The following is a 16,088-nucleotide window of genomic DNA, read 5'->3' on the forward strand; positions in this document are numbered from 1 at the left end:
ACGCGCTGGTGACTACATTTACTTTCCGTCAACAAAGGTGGGTGGAATAAGATTAAGGATGCCTTTGGACACGTTCGGGTATTTTCATACGTGTGTGGTGCTGTCGATGGATCATTGATCGAGATTGCGCGACGCCGAGTACGAGGGCTGGTGCTGCATGGTTTTTACTCATATATTAATATGCAAGCCGTAAGTGACCATCGACGGCGTTTTATGGATTACGAAACGCGTCCAGGATCATATAGTGGCTTTAACCTCAACGTAGTTACGAGCATTGCTGAAGTTTTCTTTAGCAGAAACATACCTATGCAAACCACATTTATTAGATCTCTGTTTAATCTCTAGTGTATTGATAGACATCAACAAGTAAGCACTCACCGCACTGTAACAAGTGTGACGCCGTCCAAAGTTCCTGATCACTCCTCGACGGTCGACCACGCTTTGACTTCGAATTTGGTGCTGCTACCACAGTCTCTGCTGGAGTCTCCACTGATGCGACTTGGTCTGCCGCGCCACGAGGCGGAGACTGTAGCTGGTAGTTTTGGACAGGAGAAGGTCCATAAATTCTGTCGTATCTGCGTTCATGACGACGCGATGCACTTTTCCAACTGACTGGTGTCGACCAATAGTTCCGCGATAACAAATTTGACGGGGTATGTAGATTGCCAAAAATATTCTCAGACCGGGCGTCTGCGCGGAAATTTTGAGTAGAACCTACAGTACAAGTAAAAGTGAAACCCAGCCCTTTTCTTTATTTTTACGTTTAAAAAAAGCTGCCAGATTGTGGCAGTGTCAGATTCCAGCACGTTTTCAGTAAAGACTTTCAAACGACTTGATGTTTGTAAGGACATCCGCGGCTTTGTGACAACAGAGGACGAAAGCGACCGGAACCACACGGCAGACGCAGCGCCGGCGCATTCTTTGAGCAGCTATCGACGAGATGGACGTAATGACGATGGAGAACGTAGGCCCCTGTAAGAAGAAGCTGGTGCTGCTGGCAACAAAAGGCGAGACCGCCGCGGGAGAGACGCTAGGCGGAGGCCTCTGCCTCAATCCAGTGCTATTCCCGGTGGAGAAGGCGCAGAGGCGGTCAGCCTGCGAAGACCCCGCGTCGAGTCGAATGGGCGCGTGCTATCCCAAATGTATGGGCACAGGAGCCGATCAACTGGTGCTGCCCGGCGCACAGACCAAGAGATCGGCCGCCACCGCCATGGACGCGAGTCTGAATGAGGCAGAGCTGGTTACCAAGATGCAGACATTTGACCTCGAGGAGCTTGGCCTGGCCGCAGCCTCGCAGGCTTCTTACAAGAAACCGGAAAAGAATATCGTCGTGGACTACGAGGACAGCGATGGAGAGCACCAGGAGCTACGCCACAAGGAGGCCACGTGTGCCCCCAGTGCCTGTGCACCAGTGCTGACGGGCGCAGATTCGAATAATGCGCGTCAGACACGTCGCCGCTCGCGTTGCGGCAGCTCAGAGGTGGCGGCAAGTGGAAGTTTGCGAGGGAAAAGTGTAATCTTTGACCAGAATGTCAAGTCAACCGAGCCCGCGTCGTCTAATATCTCGGACACAGATGCAGAGGAGATACGCTGCTCCAACGTTCACAAACTATGTATGTGCGAGGTGAAGCTCCACCGAACGCTCGAATCGTGCTGGCTTGTGTGCAGTGGCCAGGTGTACGACATCACGGGGATCGTGACTGCCCACCCCGGAGGTGTGCGCTCAATTCTACGCAAGGCTGGTGGCGCGGACTGTGCGCGGGATATGAAGTTCCACACCAAGAATGCTCGGAAAATGATGGAAAAGTGCTTCATTGGAAAACTGCAGCAGTGCGGCGACGATGCCGACTGCTCTGGAGACGCCAACTGCAGTATTATGTAGACTATGCGAGCAGAACAAGTAGCTCTAGACGTTTGAATTCGGCGGGGCATACAGTTGTCGCGTCGCCTTCTGTCTGTTAAAATTATTATTTTAGAAAGCCGGTAATGTGCGGTGGGCAAGCGGAAATCCTACCATTTATTTGGGTACCGCCACAAGAAAATCACAGCATCTAGACTTCAATCTGCCACTGGCTCGGTTTGTCATCGTTCTGTGACACCAGACTGTGGGTCGTCGCTGCCTGATTAGGTAAACTGCTTCATGAACTCAGTGGCGACAATGCGGCCACGTGCATTGAGCGAAATCTTCATTTCGCTGATCTCCTTGTCGATATCCTCCATGAAGGTGATGATGAAGTCAATGAGCTTGTGTTTGTACATATTCTCGAGGTGCTGGTGCACCACGAGAAAACTCATATCGTAGCCCTCCACGGGCACTCGCCGCATGATGATGAATTGCTCGGCTCGCTGCATGAGGAAGCGGTTGAACTTGTGGCTCAGAATCGTCTCGATCTCATCCGCCTTCTTGATGCAGATGCTCACGCGTGTCGAGTTGATAGACGGCTCGATCAGACACTTTTCCTGCTCGTTACGGCAGATGAGAACGGGGTTCAGAAGTAGTTCCTTGCTCATCCTGTGCGAAAGCGCATACATTTATTAGCTTTCCCCCTTCATTCATGGTTTCTGCTCGGGGGACTTACTGTAGCTCCACTTCGGGCTTGTTGTGGCGCTCTACGGCCTGTGACGGGAAGTTGCGCAGACACAGCGCCGAGTCCAGCGAGCTGCGGATGGAGTTGAGGTATGGGGCGAGTGTGTTGGCCTGTGGGGGCAATAGGGGAGGGTGTTAATGGTAGTGCCGCCCAAATGGAGGAAGGGGGAAGACATACCATGTCTGCTACGTCTGCGGGCAATCTGACTATGTGTGGCGGTTCTCGGGACGTAGCACTTATGATATAATCATTGGGAGCACTTATCCTAAAGAAAGTAGAGAAACTGTTTTAGAGCAATATGGAGTATTTTTTTAAATATCTTTTAGAATACCACTGAACTTAAACAATTATTATTAATCACAGAGCAATTATTGTGAAAACCAGCAAAGATGTCCAAATTATTTGCAAATCGACCGCGCTAAAAAGGGCGTTTCAAAATATTGTGCTTTGCAGTTATTTTGCCGGCATTTTTAGGCGCAGCCCGTCATCGGTGAAAAAAATCATTCTCCTACACTCCGCGCCACATTAGATCACGCACCCACATCGGTTGCTGTAGCTCACTCAATTTTTAGAGTTTGGGCATGCTATTTAGATATGTTGTTCCTATTATCGCACAGAATAGGCTACACGTGCTAACGATTGCGATTTTGCAGTTTACACCAGGGCTCCAATACAAACAATTGATTTTGGCACTGCGGCACAATAATCACGCACGCCTTAGTATACTTAACTCAAGTACAATGTATCGTAATGATAGGTTCAAGTGAACATGAACGTATCAACATTGTATGGGATGGGAGGTGGTTAATAATACTTCAAATTACTTGCGATGCTTTGCTGAGTAGCTTTCCATCGTGTATCTTCAAAAGTATGTCCCCGGTGTTTCACAGCAAGAACGTCTTTATACGTACTGGCAACACGTTACGACACACATTACAGAGCGGTATCATTTTTGCTGTGTATGGGCTCCTTTTTAACCCCTTGGTTCCCAGGATTCGTATCTCGGAACCGCTAAGCGAACGTCGTAACTTATGGCGTATTCTCTATCATGACGTTTGTAAAGTCGCAGACTATCCACATGAGGCTAGGTATATAGATTTGTACAGATGAAATTTAGGCTTAGTCGTAAGATTCGCAACTTTCTTTTCTACAGTGGAGTTTAAAGTCATAACTTCGGGGATTGCAGAAAAGGGAGTACGGAAGATAGTTGGAGTCTGAACCCAATCATTTCAGAAATTAGGAGACAAAAGGTACGACGGTTCAGGGAAGTTTATTTTATAACAACATTCCTGATCATTGCGTTTCTACAGGTCGAACTCACTGTCGTCCTCGCTATGCTCCTCAGCATCACCACGCAGCTCGTCGTCCGCCTCGCCCTCTTCTTCACGAAGCAGCTCACGTCGTGTTTTCTTGCGCACACCGGTTTTCTTTCCAGGGCGCCGGAGGACAATGCGCTTGCCCAAGGTAGGTGGGATGGCGAACCCGCACTCAAAATCATCGTGCCATATCTGGAAGCAAGTCTTCATCGTACCTCTGTACTCACGTCTTGCTTTTGGACATAGGTAGCACTTGGCGTCGTCTATGGAACAGTTCTCACAGTAAGGGGCTGTCAGAAACGACTTCTTTCGATCACCGCGGAGCAAAGCGCATACTTTGCAAGATCGCTGGCGCCGTTTTTGGACTTCAGATACTGTAACCCAGTCGTCGAACTGGATTAGGGAATGACTAACGCGTTTCCGTCTGCGCTTTTTGCTTCCGGGTGAAGGTGTGACCGCCACTCCTGCGAAATCATGTTCCTTCAGCTGAAGTAGCTGGCTGTGGAGCACAGCGTACTATTCACCACGCTTCATCGCCGATGTGTTCGCCAATTTACACGCGGTCTTGTGTGAGATGTAGGAATTCACCATTACCAAATCAATGAGACCTAAGAATAGGCTCTTGTAATATTTTGCAAAACGAACCGACGTCTGGATCGAAAAGGCTTGGAGGCGGAGTTGGTCATGCATGTCCACTCTGCCCATCCATTCTTAGAAATCGTTGACTGCCCTTGGACACGCCACCGTCGTTGCCCCTTCTCCTTTCACGTTGCGGTTGATGATGGATGCTGTCATCACTGACCCTGTACACCGGTAGTGGACCGGTTTACGATCCCACCAGTGGAAGGCGATCATGTTTGACACAGTCAGAGGGCGTAAAAACGTGAACGAGCCCCGCGGGATACTTCTTGGCCGGGTCTTTCGTCGCTCGACAATGTTGCGGTCATACCAGAGTCGCCTAGTCATTATCATCCCCACGACGTACACGTGCATCGATAGCAGCTCAATAGCTAACGGGATTGATGAATAATATTGGTCTATCGTGACTGCGGGAAAGGCTTGGCGATCGTTTGCGAGCACGACCTTGAAGTTGTGAATTACTACTGCAGCTCCCGTCTGGTGATCAAATGTGCTTCGCGAGCTTTCATTTTACCAACGTAAATCTCGAATCTATAAAGTTACGACAAAGCAGAACGAGGTCAGCCTTAAAGTCGTAAGTTACATCATTGAAAATTCAACAACAAAAAATAGAATCACCTGTGGCAGTACGCCATCTTGCTGTCACACGTCATAAACATTTTGGAGTCGTATCTGTGCGGCTAGTCCGGCATGAACATCCCGGTAATGTTCCGTTAAGAGGTCGCTGGGAGAACGCCCTCATCGAGCGAAAAACCTGCAGGCAGCGTCCAACCGGCCAGGTAACGCTCTTGTAACTTCTCGACAACCGGACGAAGCTTCCTCAACTTGTCACGAGTCTGATCGCTTTCGTTATCCACGAAATGCAAGTCTCGAAGAACGTCTTGGCATCTATTCCGTGCCATATATCTGCCGAAGGGCCCGGCGGGAACGACACCGTCTTCTGTCATGGACCAGTGCTGCGCAAATCGCCGCTGTGAAGGGCACAGCATATGTGCTACCAGCAGACCAATCACATGGAGAAGCTCGTGCGTTCCGTAATCTGGCTTCATTCGGAGCCGACGTCGTATTTGCTTCACCGATTCCGTTGGCGTCCCTCGTCACTCGGTCTGCTTCGCGCGCATCCGCTCGGCTCTGGGGGGGAGGTCTTGCTGCAAGCAGTAACGGTTCGTTTCTTCGCAAATGTTGACCCACCTAGCCTTCGGTGCAAAGCAAAAGAAGGGGTGAATTGCAGAGCTTCCGTAGGTCAGCAACTGGTTGTGCTTCTTCACCGGTAAGACCCGGGTATGCGTTCGCGAATTCGAAGTTCGATGAAGGTGGCGTCCAACGTATTGCCCGAAAACTTCTTGTCTTCTTGCGAGGGCTTCTCGGCTTAGTCCTTCATCGTCTCCTAGTCTTAGCGAGGCCAGGAATGCCTCGTCCAGTTCCGGTGCATCCGTATCCGAGATGACATCGTCATCTTCATCTATTCCTCGGAGCTCCAGAGGATCGTCATCATTGTCTGCTATTGCATCACCGTCGCTTTCTCCCGAGCTCAGCTGCTCGTAATCACTTGGGCTCTCGTTCTCCTCCATAAAGTTTAAATCATGCTTGAACTGGCGTCGCCGGCGATGTTGCTTGGTTATAAGCTCATCTAGCTCCAAACTTTCTGTTCCCGAAGCGCCTGACAAGTGCTGCAATTGACTTGCCCCTTCCAGTACATCCGGCTCGGAAACATCTCCCTGAAGGCCAACTTGCGGAAAGTCAAATGCACGAGCTACAGCTCCCTGTGATATCGCCACTTCACTCGGTGTTGGGGATCCAAACAATGCATCCATTGTGTGTTGGGAAGAGCTCCACGTTGGTGTTGACTTGGGACGCCCGCACCAAACTCTCGGCTTGCACTGCATCTTCACGGGCTTGCCCTTCACGTTGGTCCCCAACCTCTTCCTCACTATGGCGCTGGTTCTCGTGGCTCTCGTCGTTTCTATCCGCTTCATCCTGCAACGATCATCAGTCTTAGTCTTACATTCTACTCAGTATTGCAAATGAACAGCTCACCTCAGCTACCAACAATCCAGCCTCAATGACATGCGCCACTACGGCAGCCTCACCAGCGTAGAAGTCGACTCCAACCGTGCCATCTGTCGAACTACCAGGCTTCATGTAGGGTCAGTCGGTCTCGAGGCCCTTGGGACGTCTGGAACCCCATCCCACCGCTCGTAGCTGCCTCCAGAGATGTCAAAAGTCGACGTAACGGCAGGTTTCTGGAGTCCAGTGGATCTGATGCGTGCCATCGGGGAAATTCTGGAATGATGAATGCATCAGCCGCGAGTCGGACCCGACGCCTTTACATAACCTAGCCCTGTCCGATTTCTGAAAATGCCCGTGTGGCCTCCAGCAGATTATTCTTTGGGCAAGAAAAAAGTGACTTCATTGAAGTATTGGTTTTCTTTTTCCGAGCCATTTTCTATTGCTCGAAGGTTTTTTGTCGTAACTTACGACGTACGATTTCGTAAAGCCGTAAGTTATGACGTGAGAAGCAAGGGGTTAAAAGAAATGGAGACACGCCTTCAAAATACCATCACTAAACTAAACATAATCTTCAGGGAGATGAAAGCACTACACTGATTTGTTGTACACGCAACTAGCGATGCGAACTTTAGCTACTTTGAAATGGCATAGCTTGTTTAACCCCTTTATTACCGCGAATTCGGGTCACGACCCGCCTTATTTTACGTCGTAACTTACAGCACACAATTATCTAGGTGTTTGTATTAGCCCGTCCTTTCCACTCGGCCGATCATTGAGATGGGACTATAAGTTATGAGAGGATTCGGATTTCTACGTCGTAACACTTACGACGTACCTCAGCATTGCTAGCTTACAAGTTCGCAGATACAACTTAGCCAATCTTATATGATCGGGCTTACAGCCCACAAACACAGCTATAACCGGAGCTACACAGCAACCAAATGAAACTCAACAAAATGCATTAGCATTGCTAAAAACGGTACGAAAGACCCACTATATCTCTTCTTCTCCTCAGACAGGATTTCCCGGCGAGTCTTCTTTCGTACTCCAGCGGCCTTGGGGGCACGGCGCAGAACGACACGCTTACCCAGGTGACTCGGAATTGACACGCCACACTCGAAGTCGTCGTGCCAAACTTGAAAACACGTGGTATCCGTACCTCTGCGTGCCTTGGGACAGAGGAAGCACTTTGGATCACCCTCCGAGCAGTCTTCGCAGTAGTAAGTAGTCTGATAACTATTCTTCTGCTCACCTCGATACAGAGAGCACACCTTGCAGGAGCTCTGGCGCCGCTTCTGAATGCCCGAAACGATCTCCCAGTCATCCAGCTGCTTGTGGACGTGGGAAGTGTTGCGGCGACGCTTGGGCGCAATCGGAGACGGTGTGGGCGCTGCTGTTTTGAAGTCGTCGTCCGTGAGCTGCGTGAGCTGTCTGTGCAGCATGTTGTACCTGTCCACGCGCTTTATAGGGGCGACACCGTCAATGCGACAGGCATCCTTGTGTGTCAGGTAAGCGGTTTGCGGTCCCATCAGTGGCATGCAACCATAGTGAGCACCGCAACAGACCGTGAGAACTTGAATGACCCGCGCTCTTCTGTGGCTGGTCGTGTCTTCCGTCGTTCAACGATGTGCTTGTCGAACCCCAGCCTCGACGTCATAATTGTTCCAATCATGTAAATTGACATGGAAAGTAGCTGGACGGCGAGCGCGACGGAGGTGTAGAAGCTGTCTATAACAATGATACAAAAACCGGGGTCGTTCTCATCTAACACAGCCTACAAATTTCGAATTACGGCCGCTGCGCCTGTCTTGTGATCAAATGCCTGACTTGCACTTTCATCGTTTTGGCGCTTGCCTACATATATCTCGAATCTAAAGTCGTAAGTGACAACATAATGCAAAACTTTTAAATAAACAAAGCGCACCTGTGGCAGTAAGCAGACACTGCGTCGCACGTCATGAACATATTGGTGCCATAGCGATGCGGCTTGTCGGGCATAAACATTCGAGTACCGTTGCACTTGGACGTTGCAGGAAGCACATCTTCATCGAATGAGATGATATTAGACACCGACCATGCAGCTAGGAATTTCCTTTGAAGAACGTTAACGACAGCTCGCAGCTTCCACAACTTGTGTCTCTTGTTTGCTGTCTCATTGTTGCAGAAATGAAGGTCTCGTAGGATAGAAGTACAGCGATTTCGAGGAGTAAAATTGCCAAATCGCCTCACAGAAAGCGCGCCATCGTCAGTCATAGCCTAGTGATCTGAAAACGGACGGGTAGGGCTGAGCACAAGAGCTACAAATAGACCCGTGACACAAAGAACTTCGCGCGGTACGTAATCAGGTTCGACTCGGATGCGGCGGCGAACATCCCTAGGCGTTTAACCTGGTACGCTGCGCCCTTCACGAATAAGCCGTGCGCGTTCTTGACGCGCCTTTTCATCGAGGTGTGACCTTTTGTATCGGTTTGTTTCGCTCGTGATGAATGTCCACAGGTTCGTCGGTATGAAATAGAATAGCAGTTCCACTGGTAAGGTCTTCTTAGAACGAAGCACTTCCACTGGTCTAGCCGTTTGATCCCTTATACCCTTGAACGCGTTGCTGTCGGTTTCATACTCGGAGGATACAGGGGTCCATGCCATGGAACGTAGTGTCTCTGTGCTCATGTCTTCGATAGATAGGGAACTACCCAAGCAATCAATAAACACTGCATCCATAAAAGGCGCCACTTCTTCATCGGACGACAGGTCATCGTCAACTTGCCTGAGCACAAAATCACCATCGTCGTCTGATTCACAGCCATCCGACTCCGAGTCCATGCTCTCGTACTCATCTACATTGTCATCGTCTTCATGACGTTCATATCCTCTTGTAGCAAGCCACAAACTACCTCCGAGTTTGTTTGTGCCACCGCGGTGACGGTATCTCCAACAGCACCATTTTGACCGACGCATGCCGATACATCCGGGTCTTCCCCTCCAAATATATCGTCTATGGTATTTGCCGACAGCGCAATACTTGTGTCTATCTGCAAAAACCTCGTTCTCTCGTCCTCTACGTGCGGGCTTGTGGCGCATAGCGGGCGTCCGCAGCTTCATCGCGTTTTTTTCGCTCTCGGATTCGAACAATGCATCAACGGTGTTTGCTGAGAGGGCAACACTCGTGTCAATCTGAGACGCTGTTACCCTCTCACACACCGCAGGATCGTCTGGCTGATCGTCTTTACTGTGGCCCTCTTTGTCGTCGCTTCCACGTTTATCTTCAGCGCCGATGATGCCCTGTTCAAGCGCATATTGTACTACCGCGTGTTCTCCTGCGCGTACACAACACAAAACATGTATCAGATACACTGTAGTAGAATAACCACGAAAGCCTTACCCACGAACATGTTCACACCCTCGACGCGTAGTTCCTTGCATCGTTGGGGGAGTAGTATGAGTGCAAGTTGGACAGCCGCGTTGGCCTCTTTGACGTCCATCCGACACGCACGAGCTGACGCCATAGATGACCGAAGTCCACATCTCGCACGTCGATTGTTGATAGCGCCTCCGCTTGAGCTTTTGACTGCTTGCTTGTTCTGACTGGCATCTTCACTCGAGCCCGCAAATTCTGAACTGGTGGAGTATATCCACCACCCACCAAACGTACGGTTCCCAGACAGTGGGACTGTGGTGTAGTAGAACACACAAATATCGTCAGATGTGGATTCCTTACACAAACCACAACGAATCGCCGAGTTAGGTCGGCGGTTGTATGGCCTGCGCAGAGGGTGGTCCCCTCGCGGTCCGGCCCTTCCGGGACAGACGAGTGGCTCGCTTCCACTCGGTTCCGACTAACCAAGTCAGATCACTTCCGAGGCTCCGCCGAGTTTGGTTCGGCTGAGCTCGTTCACAACCCTGTGCCCTCCACCAAAGGATGGACGACGGCGCGCGAGCGCTTTTACAGGTCACCGAGCGCAGAGGCTGCTCAGCTAGAAGTGTTACGGCACCCGGGCTATCCGACGTACCGGCCCGCTGAGTATGCGGGACTTTCTTTCGCGCGTAGCGAGACTTTGTCCTACCCGGACCGACCTAATCTCTTGGCGCTACCAGTCAATACCCTACAAGCTATGCCTCTCGAGTATTGACGGCAGGCATAATCCAGCCCTATGCAGGGACTTACCGGAAAAGTGTACACGTGTCTTGGACTAGGAAAATTCTGCTCTGTTATCTTCTGGGAGCCTTTTCGGCTCCTCCTATTTAATCCTATGCTTCTCATACAAATATCTAGTGAAATGTAGTCGTTTCGGATCTCTACCGACTCTTCAGGCGGCCGTTGAGCTCAGCGGCTATCCGGATAGCATATCCGGACAGATCGCCGAGTACTTACCGTGATCCTTGGCTCCTAAGCTCTGGGTTATCAGACCAAGCCGATTCTTGACCTAAAGTAGGTCGGCGTATGGTCGAATCTGGAAATCCCTACACCACAGGACTGTATATCCAACCACCGCCTTTTTCTCCCCTGTCGCGGGCTACCTTGCCAAGCTTATATATTTTTTGCCGCGAAACAGACTTGATTTAAGTATTGGATCGCCGCGTCTGAGCCATTTCCTGTTTATCTTACAATTTATGTCGTAAGTTACGACTTAGTGTTTTCGCTACGTCGTAAGTTACGACGTTGGTAACCAAGGGGTTAACCCTTTCAACCCGATGGCCTGTATAATATGGCTTAGCAAATCCTATGGAAAGGATAATCCTCTGATCTAAGTTGTATATATTCAGCCCAGGGATCAGGTTATACTTGTTTTTTGTTTGGGCGTAGATTTCTTTTCGCCTGCCGCTGCCACACGCCATACAATGATCAAGTCAATGGGTTGCGCAGTTTTTGTCTGCTTCGCAAAAAAAGGCGAGGGACGAGAGCGCTGTCTCTGTCCAACCTTTTGGATAATTAGCTTCTATAGGTCGGACCCACAAATCTAATTATATATCACAGGGCTTTTTGAGTGGCCAGCGAGCTTCTCTTGTTTCAGAATTCCCACTCCGCGAATTCTGAATTCGCAGAGATGAAGACAATGGGTGCTGCGCGCGAGAAACGTCGAGCCGAGCGCATCGTCGAGGGCGGGACGCCAGCTTGGCACTACATCTGGGCCCGGCTGAAAGCGAGCGGATGGACACACAAGAAGCCCCCAGCAAGCTCTATCGAGACGAGGTGGAAGTTTATTCCGCCTGGAGGAAAAGAAAGCGGAGTCGAGGGCAAGGACTACTTTTTGGGTGAAGATCGCGTGATCGCACACTACGCTGCAGCTACGAGGCCTAATGCTTCTGCTATTGCTATATCGTAACTAATCAACATTTGACTTTCCACCTGCAGTACAATCAACGGCAGCTGCCCAAGCGCTGAGCTCTGCGTGGGCTGCGAAAGGTTCGTGGGATCTTAATTGCCTGCGTTCGTCTATTCTATAGGAAACTATAACATACGTTTTATGCAGGACCTGTGCCTAGAGGCGACGGTGCAGGATTGACGCCCCCAGTTGATGAAAGTGAAGCCCCAAACGTAAACCCCTCTTTTCAAGTTTCCCCTCCCGCTGCTACCTCTAACTTGACTGGTTCCCCGCCTCCAACAAGCCGAGAGGTGAATGCAAGCGATGGTACGGGAACCACAGGTGGACGTGCCTGATTGGCAACCTAACCACGTGTGTATGATGTGTTGCAGGTGACATCGAATCCGGAAATGGCACATCCAGTGATGACTCTGAGGAGGATGAGCTCGAGTTGGTACCAAGACGCGCAGGTGCTTCGGCCTAGGCCCACTGCGCCTACAACGCAAGGGGTCTCTCTTTTCGGATCTTCAGACGAAGATGATAGCGGTGGCAAAGCTACTGTGCTCGATGATGACGGCGGAGATCCTGACTACGTATAAGAAGGTATCCATGTATTTATCCTGTATATACAACATGTGTGCGCTTAAGTTGAATATAATGTGTTGTATTTGATGTGTTATAGCCAGTAGCATCATGTCTAGTGATTCGGAGGATGATATCAATAAGATCGAAGAAGGACATAACCCTGACGACTTCGCTGGTTTTGAATTTAGCAATGAGACTGTGGAGGACGGCATCGCGGACGAAGACGACTCAGACGAAGAAGGTGAAGGCGCTGTTGCTGCGATTGGGCGTGGCAGTGATGATGAAGAGCGTGATAGTCAAGAGGAGGGCCCCAACTCAGCTGAATCCATTGCGGAACGCCACTTTGCCGAGAACGTTTTGGAGTCACTCGGTGGTTCAGACAAGCTTTTGGCTGGCACTGGTATGAGCAAACAAGGCTTGGCGAAGCTACGAGAGCATAGCACCACTGGATGGACGGTTCCGGATATGCCTGATGTTCACGAGTTCCTGCAAGCACCGTTTCAAGTCGTGGGGGAGGAGAATAGCTATCCTGAGTTGAGGAAGAAGCCATTTGGCCCTACACCAGCAATGATGTGTGGAGATTCGCCCCTTGCTCTTTCCTTCTACTTCTTGCCAGTGGCACTTTGGCAGCACATTGCAGCGTGTAGTAGCAACTACAAGCACGAGCAGCTCGAGGCACGCGTGGAAGCATATATTGAGCGCCGGAAGCACATGCAGCGACGTTGACCTGCGTACAAGACGCCGGTGATATGCGCATGAGTCTGATGTCAGTTAAACCCATACTTCACATGAACAATGCGTGTTTATTGGGCTTTGGTTGGCTCGGACCGTACAGCCCAATCGCGAACAACTTTCAAACCATTGGAAACGCCCGGACGAAGGAGCGATATCTCAAGGCAATTTTACTCACGTTCTAACACGCGATCGCTTTATGGAGATATTCCGCAACCTTCACTTTTCCAGCAATCTCGACCCGCGGGCCAAGGCCGACAGGGCCTGGAAGATCTGGAAGGTGGTACATGTGCTGCAACGCACGTTTCGACGTGGATTCATACCCCCCGCTGAGCTTGCTTTTGACGAAGCAATGCTTTCGTCACGCTCATCGTTCAACCGAACGCGGGTGGACATGAAAGACAAGCCATGTAAATGGGGCACGAAGCTGTTTATGCTCTGCTGTGCGCGCACAGCCTATTGCATCAGGTACGCAACGCACAAGTTGGATTTGATAATTTGTATATATATATATATCATGGAAATGCAATGTTGTATATGTATGCTGTATACTTCAGGTTGGAGGTCTACCCGGTCTACGTTGGAAAGAAGCAACACATTGACGATGCACCTTCAGTTGATAAGAAGTCTGGGTCTGCTGCGGTAGTACGCAGCTTGAAAGCAGCCTTCCCTGAGGGTCAAGACAAGGGTTTACGTCTCGTGGAGATCGATCGATTCTATACGAGCGTTGGGCTTGCAATCCAGCTGCTGCTGATGGGATTTTACACTGTCGAGACAATTATGACGAACCGAATTGGTTACGCCACGAGCATCAAGGAGAAGAAGAACAACAGCAAGAAACGACTAAAGAACATTATGCGAGGAACTTTTACGTTCGTTCGTTCGAATCAAGTGAAGCAAATGGCGGCCATCAAGTGGTGGGATAGAAAACCAGTGTTTTTCCTGTGTACTGGGAGTGATCTTGCGTTGGAGATAGTGTCGAGAAGAGAGAAGACGGGAGAGCAGCGTGAAGTGCCCGAAGGCTGTCAGGAATTACCACAAGTACATGGGCGGAGTTGATGTACATGATCAACTCCGTCTGCAACCGTTATTCCCTCGCAGCGGGCAGTGACCTTCCTAAAAAAAGTACAAGTCGCTGTTTTTCGGGTTAGTGGATCTTAAAGTTGTCAAACGGTTACCATACATCGGGCGTACCCAGGCTGTGAAAGGAACACGCCCCTTTGACCCACGTCCCAGTACATCCGCAAGCTGCACTAGGAGTTCATCCACCTGAAGAACGCGTACGAAGGCAACACGCTTGGGGCTGGAAAGTATGTGCTATTTCCGCTGTACGTGGTAAACTAACCTGTACATGAGTGCGTTCCACAGATCAACCTCCAGCACCAATCTCAACCGAGAATTCTGCTCAAGGCACCAGCGCATCCGATGCAGGTGTGACCACGGAGCGTGCTATTCATTCCGCCAAGCATGTGGATGAGTGACGAAACCACTCGGGACAACTGAAGCGCGTGCAGCGTAACTGCAAAGTGTGTTCCTTGCTACGGTCAGACGGAAAGCGTGGCGGAACGACGACATACTTCTGCGATGCATGCTTTAGCGGGCTGCCTGTGTATCTGTGCATGAAGCCGAAACACACCATGGATGAAGAGCTGCGTAGCTGCTGGGATATATGGCAAAACAAGATCAATAATGGCACCGATATACCGAACAACCTTCAGGGCAAGATACGACTACAGCAGTCGCCCGCTAAACGACGCCGCCCCTCGTCGGAAGAAGAGAGAACTTCAGAGTTAGCATGCAAATGTAGCTTCCAGGTTTCGAGTCTAATCGAATGAATACTAGCATTGCCTTTCCAATTGAGCTCTAGTTTTTATGGGGGTTGGAAAGACGCATTATGGGATTGCATCCGTACCTCAACTTTCTGTATTTGACCTGAGTATTGACCTGATCTGCATCGTCTGGATCACTGCTATTGTCGATTTTTGACAGAATTATTGAGATTCTACAGCGGCACGCTCAGGTTCTGTACTCATATAGCGAGATGAAACGCAAGATGATCGCACATGAGCAGTGCACATACAGCGTAACAGCGCTGTATGTACTACGTTTAATGCAGCTTGTACAGCGTACTGGATCCCCATCAGCAGCGTCTACCCTCCTCGCCTATTCACTCACAATCTCGCCCAACCCTTGGGGTACCGTATTCCTTATGTGATTGGCGACAGTCAAATTCTTGAGGTGGTCCAGCCTTTCTGCCAGCATAAAAGATACCTGCATAGAAAAACTATTTTACATGCTCAAAATTATATTGGTCGCCAAGCACATAAAGCGCGACGACACGAAATTTAAATCAATTTGATTGGCTGCTGGATTTGTCGCTAATGACCGAGCGTCGCCAATCACATAAGGAATACGGTATACAAAATTCTATATAAGAATACGCTGTATATACAGATTCACGTCACCCTCAAAATCCTCCGGTTTGATTCAAAGTTTGCAAACTTTGAAGGGGTTGACGTTTTCACTGCACCCGCAAAGCAACACCCTGAGATGATGTGCCGGCACAATCAATTCCTTTTGGAGAATGAAACAAAGAGGAAACAGTCAATACAAGGAAGGACTCCTCTCGTAGCCCTGCGATTGCGGCCATCCTGTTCTGAGATGAAAATGACAGCGATACCTACCGCCCTGCCGGGCAGTGGTAACTTCCAAGCGTCGGCTTGTGCGGAAGTGACAGCGGAAGTGGGGGGGGGGCGCTCTTGCTTCTATTTTGAGCGCCTTGTGACACAGCAAATAGCATCGGAGTCGACCTCTGCGAAGCACATTAACCAGCGGTTCGGCTGGTCACATCTGCGGGTTTGACATCAATTCGGATCTCAAATAATATTTAATATTCCTTAGAAATTCACTTTATGGCC

General features: G+C 49.9%; 3 protein-coding genes across 3 annotated transcripts; 2 read left to right on the forward strand and 1 right to left on the reverse strand.

Annotated features, from left to right (window-relative positions):
- Window positions 1–940: 940 nt before the first annotated feature.
- Window positions 941–1,769, forward strand: PITG_13979 (uncharacterized protein; the record flags this gene model as incomplete). The annotated part of the gene is made up of 2 exons (XM_002899590.1): window positions 941–1,677; window positions 1,739–1,769. 2 exons carry the CDS (start codon window positions 941–943, stop codon window positions 1,767–1,769), a joined length of 768 nt encoding a protein of 255 aa, XP_002899636.1.
- A 22-nt stretch (window positions 1,770–1,791) lies between these two features.
- On the reverse strand, window positions 1,792–3,132 carry PITG_13980 (ARP2/3 complex 20 kDa subunit; the record flags this gene model as incomplete). The annotated part of the gene is made up of 4 exons (XM_002899591.1): window positions 1,792–1,955; window positions 2,015–2,512; window positions 2,580–2,698; window positions 3,127–3,132. 3 exons carry the CDS (start codon window positions 3,130–3,132, stop codon window positions 2,125–2,127), a joined length of 513 nt encoding a protein of 170 aa, XP_002899637.1.
- An 8,463-nt stretch (window positions 3,133–11,595) lies between these two features.
- PITG_13981 (uncharacterized protein) lies at window positions 11,596–13,164 on the forward strand (the record flags this gene model as incomplete). Its single annotated transcript, XM_002899592.1, has 4 exons — window positions 11,596–11,803; window positions 11,919–11,954; window positions 12,246–12,303; window positions 12,555–13,164. The coding sequence occupies 4 exons, from the start codon at window positions 11,596–11,598 to the stop codon at window positions 13,162–13,164; spliced, it is 912 nt and encodes a 303-aa protein (XP_002899638.1).
- Window positions 13,165–16,088: the final 2,924 nt, after the last annotated feature.

The sequence above is a fragment of the Phytophthora infestans genome, genomic scaffold, assembly GCF_000142945.1.
Source record: "Phytophthora infestans T30-4 supercont1.30 genomic scaffold, whole genome shotgun sequence".
In the NCBI taxonomy this organism is placed as follows: domain Eukaryota; phylum Oomycota; class Peronosporomycetes; order Peronosporales; family Peronosporaceae; genus Phytophthora; species Phytophthora infestans.